The 9,625-nt window shown below is 41.8% G+C and overlaps 1 protein-coding gene across 2 annotated transcripts in view; it reads left to right on the forward strand.

Annotated features, from left to right (window-relative positions):
- Positions 1-2,129: 2,129 nt before the first annotated feature.
- FKBP5 (FKBP prolyl isomerase 5) overlaps positions 2,130-9,625 on the forward strand; it is a 77,187-nt gene continuing 69,691 nt past the window's right edge. For both annotated transcript variants that reach the window (XM_027770199.1, XM_027770200.1), the window contains exons 1-2: positions 2,130-2,261; positions 8,311-8,455. In XM_027770199.1, the coding sequence (XP_027626000.1) occupies positions 2,157-2,261; positions 8,311-8,455 (250 nt within the window). In that variant the 5' untranslated portion in view covers positions 2,130-2,156. The remainder of the gene's footprint in view (positions 2,262-8,310; positions 8,456-9,625) is intronic.

The following is a 9,625-nucleotide window of genomic DNA, read 5'->3' on the forward strand; positions in this document are numbered from 1 at the left end:
CACCATGTGAAAGTAGATTTTTTTAGTTTTTGTTTGTTCGTTTGGCTGAAGGGTGCGTATGCTCACCAGAGAGAGGGGAGAGGAGAAAGCACTTGCCATAGAGAATGTTCACTCCACAATCCCTTCTTTTCTATCTTTCCCTCCTTTCTGGATCTTGGGCACACATGCCTGGCGTTTTTCTTAGGCCATTGAGGCTAGGATTCCAACTGCAGTTAGTCATGTCCGATCCAACTAACTCTACCACCAGGCTGTGGTGCCAGCCTGGAATTAAATTTTTAAAATGTTTTTAGAGGATTATTTAATAGAAAGAGGGAAAGTGAGAAAGTAAGCTCCCAGGTCCGGGACTCGAACTGTCATTCTCCATGTCGAATCCAGCACCTTAACCACTATGCCATCTACCAACCCTGAAAGTAAATAGTTTTATTCCAATTACACAGGTATGGGGAAAAAAGACTTAGAGAAGTTAAAGTAGCCAACATCAAACAGCTTATTCTTGGAGCAGAAGAATAAACCCCCAAGAGCTATTCCAAATTCCTTGCTCTCTCTGCCTCACCATTCTGAAAGGTGAGAGGTATTGTAGGAAATCTAGCTTGGCCTTTGTTCTTAAAGAATTTTTTTTTAAATCTTAAAAGTGTGTCTTACAGGGCTGGCAGGTGGTGGGTGTTTGGGACACTGAATTCACACGTGGCTAACTGTGGTTCGAGTCCCAGACCTGGTGGCTTGTTTTCTCACATTCACAACTTTCTCTCTCTCTCTGTCTCTGATCAAATTAAATAATAATAACAAATAATGCTTTTTTTATTTAAGGTGTGTCTTATAAATACAGAGAACAAGTTGAGGGAATAACTAAGTAAGTATAGAATAGACAAAATGACCTCTAAATGTAGGGCCACAGTTGAGGGAGGGAGCATTTGAAGGGCAAGAATATTTTAGGAAGAAGAGAGTGACCAAAAGTGTGATAAGGGAAAGCGCAGAGCTTGTTAATAGGAGAAGTGAGGTCTAGTTTGGCTAGATCGTGAGCTGGATGAGAGAAAATTAAAAAAAAATAAGGGTGGAGCCAGCAGGTGGTGTAGTGGTTACGTCGTTAGACTCCCACATGGCCAACTACGGTTCGAGACCTGGACCTGGTGGCTTAAAAATCATACTGGGTATGTGTGCATGTGTACCTAAGATCCCAGGAGGAGAAGGGAATGCAGCATGGCCATCCCTGGGGTGGTGGTGGGGGGTAATTTCTTGCTTTCTGTCTTTCTAACAAGTGCAAATGCCCCATAGCAAAAGATCTTTCTCAGAAAAAAAAAAAAAAAAAAAAACCGTAAGGAAAGCTACTTCTGAAAGATATGTTAGCGTTAGATTGTGACAGACATTGACTGCCGTAAGGTAGAACCTCATTTTGTAGGTATTTTGTGCAGTTGTTGAAAAGGTGGCCCTACAGACGACCCAGTAGTGTTGATAAATGACTACATTTTCAGTTAGGAGTGTGTGCTGCTGTCTCCCCACGCGCTCTCTAATTAAAGCCTCACTGTGGTCCTGGTGCAGGCCTGGTGCAGTGCCCGTGTCCGTTTTACTGGTGAGAAACCACGGCTCAGCCTTAGTTCACGGCCAACACTTAGAGCTCGAGCTAGGACTTAGACGCCAGTCTCTCCAGTTCTGAAGTCCGTTCTGTTTACTCCCCTGGCACTGGGTTGTCAGAAGTCATGACTCACTTTTGCATAGAAAAACACGTCACGACTTTTCCTACAATGTAATATATTGTCACTTCTTTTATCAGAGTACTTGATAAATCTTAGTTCTCCGTCAAGACTATGTCCAGAGGAAAAGGATGCTTTTACAGCCCTGAGAGGACTGCTTCTCACTGTGTCGTCATGTTAATACACTCACTACCAAGCCTCACTTGTACTGCTTTCTAATTTGGGACTAGAACTAGTTGGGAAATGGAAGAAATTGGACGGTGTTATATTTGTATGTCTGATGACATCAGTATAAGTTCATAGCAAATACGTTTGTTTTCATTCTCCGTGTTTAACCTTATTGGCCCTATGTAAACGTTACGTCGGGTAAAGCTCACTTTACAGAGGTATTTAAGTTGTATAAAGAAGTGATATTTTTCCTAGCTAAAATACGTTTCTTCTCGGCAGGCTTTCTGCTTATAAAAGACAATGACTACTGATGAAGGTGCTAAGAACAATGGAGAAAGCCCAGCAGCCGCTGTTGCTGAACGGGGAGAAGATATTACCTCCAAGAAAGACAGAGGAGTACTGAAGGTGAGGCTGCAGAGATGAATGACATGGGGAGACTCAGGAACATCCGCTATCTGGAAAGATTATTTGTAAAAACCTTTTTGGGGAAGGGAGGTCTGAGGATGTCTGATGTTTATTGAGGCTTATTATGTATCAAACATAAACTGTAAGTAGATGCCCTTTTTCATAACTCAGATTTTAATTTTTAATTAAAAATTATTTATTTAATTCCATTGTTGTTGTTGTTGTTATTATTATTTCATTTACCAGAAAGAGAGTGAGAGAGAAAGGGAAAGTGAGAAAGCATGTTGCCAGGTCCAGGACTTGAACCTTGGTCGGCCATGTGGGAGTCCAGTGGCTTAACCACCATGCCACCTGCCAGCCCCAGATTTTTATTTTTAATGTCAGATTATTGATGGTGAACTAGGTAAATTAACTTGCCCAATATCAATAGCTTAGTAAATGCAGTTCCTGAGGCTCAGGCCCAAGTTATGTCTGACTTCAAAAGGCTATACTCAGGACCAGCAGTTAGCGTAATGGCTATGTCGCTGGACTCCCACGTATTCGACCGCGGTTCGTGTCTCGGACCCAGTGGCTTAAACTCACACTGGGCACGTGTGCATGCATGCCCAAGATCCCAAGAGGAGTATGGAGGAGAAGGGATTGCAGCATGGCCATCCCTCCTGGGGGGTGATTTCTCACTTTCTGTCTCTCTGTCTCTGTCTGTCTGGCCAGTGCACACGCCCTATAGCAAAAACCTCTCCAAAAAAAAAAAAAAAAAAAGACTTATACTCCCTAGTCTCAGAATATGCAAATAATTACTATTTAATACAGATGTCCTCAACTATGACAGTTCAACTTACAGTTTTACAACTTAACAGTGGGTTTATCAGTATGTAACCCCATGGTAAGTCAAAGAGCATCTGTATATAATTTCGTCATAGTAAAGCTAGCTAATGACAGTTTTAAAGATTTTTTTTTTAAAAGAAAAGAAAGTTAGCATGTAAAATTCAAAAGCATTTATTTTCACATAAATTGAATGATCCTATGTTCAGTGAAGATATTTTTTTAGGTTTTATGAAAGAATATATTAGCTTTTCTACTTACTAAAACACTGTATTGGGCTAGCTGGTGGAATGGTGGTTAAGGCAGGTGGATCCCACATAATTGACTGTGGTTTGAGTCCTGGACTTGGAGGCTTAAGAAACACTGAGCACATGTGTGTTACTGCCCAAAATCCTGAGAGGAGAATGGAGGAGAAAGAGATTTTGGTGTAGTCATCCTCCCTGGGAGTGTTTTCTCACTTTCTTTCCCTCTCTCTGTGCCCTTCTGTCTGTCTCTCTCTCCAGCAAATATATGCCCTATAGCAAAATTACAAAAAAAGAAAGAAAGAAAAGAAAAAAATCCACTATGTATATTTTTCACTCTGTAGTTAGTTATTTTCACATTTTTAAAAAAATTTGTATCTCACAATACAATTGTGAGACAATCTGAGCACCTTTATTCTTTTTATTTTTTTTATTATATATTTTTTAATAGTTTTGCTATAGGGTGCGTGCACTCAGCAGAGAGAGAGAAATCCCCCCGCCCCTACCCAGGGGGATGGCCACCCTTCTCCCTTCTCCTCTCAGGATTTTGGGTGCACACGCACGCATACATACTCAGCTTGTTTTCCAAACTGTTGGGTTCAGGACTTGAACCATGCAATTGACCAAGTGGGATCCAGCCTCCTTAACCCCCGTGCCACCTGCTGTCCTCTTTATTCTTTCATTTTATGACTGAATAAGCTGAAGCTGAGAGAAGTCAAATGGCTTTAGTCACATTAAATAGTTATTTCTCTACATTGTTGTTACACATCTAAGTTTTGTGCTATTGAGTTAAATTTTGTTTTGTCCTAATCCTGAAAAGATTATTTTATATTTTCTAAATATTACTGCTATGCAGAGCTGTAATTTCAGTTTGTTTTGTCTAATCTTGCTTACGTGAAAACCTGTGGTGCCCAGCTTTCTCCTGAATAGCATGTTATCATGTATTACTGTTAGCTTGATATGTGCCAGTTTTGGAGACTGGCAGTTATAGAACGTGGGCTTCTGTGTGTGTGTGTGTGTGTGGCAAGAGGGTGCATGTGCTGGCCAGAGACACAGAGAGGGTCGGGGAGAAAGCACCCTTCAATTGAGCACAATCACACTACAGTCCCCTCTCTTCCATTACTCCATTCTGCCGGGATTTGGGGCATACACACAATACATGCTCTGTGCATGTTTTTCAAGCCGCCAGAGCCTGGATTTGAACCACTCAGTTTGCCATGTGGGATCCAGCTCCCTTCACCATCAGGGCACAAGGCCAGCCCAGAATCTGTGCTTTATAGCATAGATTTATATCATAGTATCTTCTTTCAGAGGGCTTTTCAACCTCGTTGCTATATATATATATATATATTTTTTTTTTTTTACAGTAATATTTTTAAATTTAAATTTATTTATTTACGGGACCAGCAGTTAGCGTAATGGCTGTGTCGCTGGACTCCCCCGCAGGTGACCCAGTGGCGAGCACACGCGCCCTATAGCAAAAATCTCTCCAAAAAAAAAAATTATTTATTTGCATTCATATTACTTTACATCATTATAGCATACAAAATGAGATTTTCCATCCAGAATACACTGTATATTGGCTCTATCAAGCACATCGACATATGTGTTATCGTCAACAAATAATTTTCCATTTCTTGTTTCCTGTATATTTTGCTTTTTCTCCCATCCTTGATTCCCTATCTCTCATCCTCTGCCATCTCCTACCCTCTTCCCACACTCTCTGGTATCCATGGTTGCTTTCTATGCCTTCCCCCCTACACATTTCATTGATTCACTAAAGATCTTAATCTTAATATAAATATTAATTAAATTAATAATTAATTAAACTAAATTAAATCTTAATCTAAATATTTTCAGTAGCAAGCACAGTTGATAAATATATATATATCCATGAACACAAGTTTGACTTTAGGCATAAACCACAGTGAGTAGAATGAACATACTATAAAGTAGCACCTAGCTGGGGCTATATAGCTTACTGCAGTCATCAAAGAGATATTTCTAATGCTTTTTGTTTTTTTAATTTAAAGGAAAACAGTTTTTGTGGGTTTTTTTCTGAAACTTTTTAAAAATTATTTATTCTATTTGTTATTATTATTAGTTTTTAATTTGACCAGAGAGAGACTGAGAGAAAGAGAAGGTGAGAAAGAAAGCTGCCAAGTCTGGGACTTGAACCGAGGTCAGCCATGTGGGAATCCAGTGCCTTAACTATCACACCACCTGCTGGCCCACTGAAACATTTTTTTAATCAATTAGTTTACATTCATTCCCTGAGCATTGTCACAGCATACAAAATGTGATTTCCCATCCAGAATATACTGCATAGTGGCTTAATCATGCATGTTATCGTCAGTAATTTTCCATTTCTAGTTTTTAGTGTATACACACACACACACACAAACACACACACACACACACATACATATTTTTTAACCCCTATTTCTGACCCTCTGCCCTTTCCCACCCTCTTCTCCCACTATCTCTGGGGTCTACAGTTGTCTTCCATTCCTTTCCCCCTGCATTTTATTGATAACACAATTTCTTAAATAATCTACTTTTGGGACCAGCAGTTAGCGTAATGGCTATGTCGCTGGACTCCCATGTAGTCGACGGTTTGCGTCCCGGACCTGGTGGCTTAAAACTCATGCTGGGCACGTGTGCGTGCGTTCCCAAGATCCCAAACCTCTCAAAAATATTAATTAATTATTTAAAAAGATTTTATGGGACCAGCAGTTAGTGTAATGGCTATGTCACTGGACTCCCATGTAGTTGACCGTGGGTTCGAGTCCTGGACCCGGTGGCTTAAACTCACACCAGGCGCATGTGTATGCATGCCCAAGATCTCGAGAGGAGAATGGAGGAGAAGGGATTGCAGCGTGGCCATCCCCCCAGGGGGTGATTTCTTGCTTTCTGTCTCTCTGTCTCTCTCTGTCTTTCCGGCGAGCGCACGCGCCCTATAGCAAAAACCTCTCAAAAAAGAAAAAGATTTTATATAATATTAAATAGGTCTGTAAGAGCAATTTAGTTAACCTCTCTGTGATGAAGTTTCCTTTCTATAAATTTAGAATAATAATGCCACCAATCCCATAGAGTTTTCAGGATTAGGTAAAGTATTTAGCGCAGTCTGTCTTACAGTAGTCTCCTATTAACTATTGCATACAGCTGGCCCTTTGTATCGACCAACTAATGAACAAATGCAGCCAGACCACAGTACTTGTTAGGGATGGGGGACGAGGTGGCTCCCTAAAAGAGAGATGCCGAAGAAGTTTGTATGTGTTCCTTTTCACTTATATCTGATCCCGAGATTACTTATAAATAACCTAGAGATGATTTAAAGTATATGAGTTACAGGGGTTATATGCAAATATTATACCATTTTATGTAAGGGAGTTGAGCATCAGTGGTTTTGGTATCCACGGGGACTCCTGGAACCAATTCTGAAGACCAGCCTGGTCTGGAAGGTCAGTGACTACCCTAGGAGGATTACTGGCTTATATTTGTTTTAAATGAATCGAGACTAGTTTGTATCATTAGGGTAACTCCAGATTTAGACAGCGTCATTGTGCTGGGGAGCCTGCAGTGGTACCACCGTGTCACTTCCCGAGTGGGTGGCTGGCGCCCGCTCCCGAGGAGCCGTTCATCCAGGTGTCCAGTTGCTCGTTTTCAGTTCCAGGGCAGATTCCCTCCATGCAGAGCCGACCGCGAGCACAGCTCCCAGACAGCGCGTACAGGCCGTCCGTGAGCGTGAGCGTGAGCACTTTTAGAATCATGTGTGATGAATTTTCTGAAACTTTTTTTTTTTAAGTCCTAGCAGGACAGAATGTTTCTTTTCATTTAAAGAATGTATGGGTTTTTGCACTAAGAAAGTTGTGGGATTTTAATTTCGAGTATTTATGTGGGGTGGGGAACACACTTCAGGAAGAATTTAGGAGAAAATGATTGAATTCTTTAAATAAAAACCCAGACCTTTCCCCCAGAAAAGGTGTTCTTGGATGTTAGCCACCATCCTCCATTATCCAAACATGGCTAACCTGGCAGACGATTGACAGGACAGATCCCACTAGCCCACGCCTGGGTTTGATTTTCTTTTCCCAGACCAACCAAGTCCATTGGCAGCCTGCTCTGCCAAGAACAAAATAAATACATGGGATTTTACAATAACTAAGTATTTTTCAGCTCGGAGCCTTTTTGGCATTCCCTTTCCTAGAAAACAAGTTATTCAGGATGGTGTCGAGCTTGCAGTGATACTGATGTTTTTTACAGATGGGATAGTCTTCCAGTCATGGGCAGTGTAACCTGTTACACAGGAAACTGGGCTTTCTGAAATTAAACCGAACGAGTGGCATCTGTTCAGAAGCTAAGCTAATCGTTTTTAAGAATTATTTTTTATTTAACTTTATTATCATTATTATTTTCCAGTTTATTCAGAGAGAGAGAGAGAGAGAGAGAGAGAGCGAGGGAAAGTGAGAAAGGAAGCCACCAGGTCCAGGATTTGAACTATCGTCAGCCATGTGGGAGTCCAGCGCCTTTAAGCACCATGCCACCTGCCGGCCCCCGGAAGCTAATGTTTTTAGCAAACGAGGGAAGTAGATAAGCACACCTTTGACACTTTGCTTTAGACTTTTTCAATATTTTTAAATGTCCATCGATCTTTTTTGGTCTAACATGGTATAAATGGGCTAGCGCACAAGTCTGTATTTTGAGAGATTGTAGTGTCATGGTATGGGGCATTAAGTCACTAACTTAGAATTTATTGTGTAATTTTCTTCACGGAATAAGAAGTATGATCAGCAATAAAATTAAGTATAAAAGATTAATTAAAAAAATCTTCTAACATGGTTATCCAGAGAACGATGAAGTAAACCCTTAGGTGACTGTCTTTGCAAGTTTGTATAGGTGACTTGGAATGGACCGCGTGACCCTTTTATTCTTTGTAAGTAAAAAAATTTCACCTCCTTCTTCTTGATGCTTGTCTCTTTCAGGTTATCAAAAGAGTGGGGAATAGTGAGGAAAAGCCAATGATTGGAGACAAAGTTTATGTCCATTACAAAGGAAAATTGTCAAATGGAAAGAAGTTTGATTCCAGTCATGATAGAAACGAGCCATTTGTCTTCAGTCTTGGCAAAGGTGAGAGGCTATTTTGTGTGGGCGGGTGGGTGGATGTGGGTTGGGTGTGGTGTTTTGCTTTAGACAGGACCTCACTGTGGTGTGACCCTCCAAGGAGCTGGGACAATAGGCGTGCACTACCACACCAGGTTTTGGGGTGGGCCGGATGGAGCCTGGGCCTCCCGTGTGGCCTTAGCCTGCCGAGCGGCAGCATCCAGGGGCTCTGCTGTGGCCAGACCAGAGTGGATTTTTAAGTTGTGTTTTATTTGGCGTTATGGCTATTTTGTATTACATAGGAATAGTAGGTCCTAACCTTACCAAAAGTAGATATTTTGGAGCAATAATACTCAAAACACTACTTAGAAAATCTTTTCATTCTGTTCAAAATCCTAGGAAACGTGAAAGGCTCACTCACCAAAGTGTTTTACTCAGAATCTGTGTAGAGAAGGTAACAGCGTGAGTTCTCAGCGAGTCTTAATTCCTCTTTTTTTCTTCCTTCCTTTTTAAAAAAAATTTGCCGGCAGATGTGTATGCTTGCCAGAGACGGGGAAGGGGAGAGCACTCCCTAGGGGGCATGGGCAGACAGCCCCTTCTCCTTCGTCCTGTTGGGATTTCAGGCAACACATGCACACCCACACCATGTGTTTCTCAAGTCACTGCACCTGGGCTTCGAAACTGCGCTCCGCCATGTGGGCCCCAGAGTCCTTAACCGGTAAGGCTCTAGGGCTGTCACCAGTTCTCAGCAATTTTCTCTCCTTTTTTTTTTTAGTTTTCTATATAGGCCACGTGTGTGTGCCAGAGAGAGGGACAGAGAGAAAGTGACAGATTACCTCCCAGTGGGGATGGCCATGCCGCAGTCCCTTGTCCATTCTCCTATTAGGATTTAGGGTGCACCTGAGCCCAGTGTGTTTCTCAAGCCTCTGGGTCCAAGACTCGAATCATACAGTTGACCACGTGGGATCAAACCACTTTGCCCTCCAGCCCCCTCAGTGTTGTTGTTTTTGTTTTTGTTTTTTTTACACCATAGGGTGCATGGCCTCCTCAGAGGAGAGAAGTGGAGAGACAGAGGGCAAGTGAGAAGTGGCACCCCCAGGGAGGATGGCCATGGCACAAATCCCTTCTCTTCTCCGGATTTTTTGGGCACACATGCATCTGGTATGATTTTCTAGCCATTGGATTGGGGACTCACAC

The sequence above is a fragment of the Tupaia chinensis genome, unplaced genomic scaffold (assembly GCF_000334495.1).
Source record: "Tupaia chinensis unplaced genomic scaffold, TupChi_1.0 Scaffold000116_1, whole genome shotgun sequence".
In the NCBI taxonomy this organism is placed as follows: domain Eukaryota; kingdom Metazoa; phylum Chordata; class Mammalia; order Scandentia; family Tupaiidae; genus Tupaia; species Tupaia belangeri.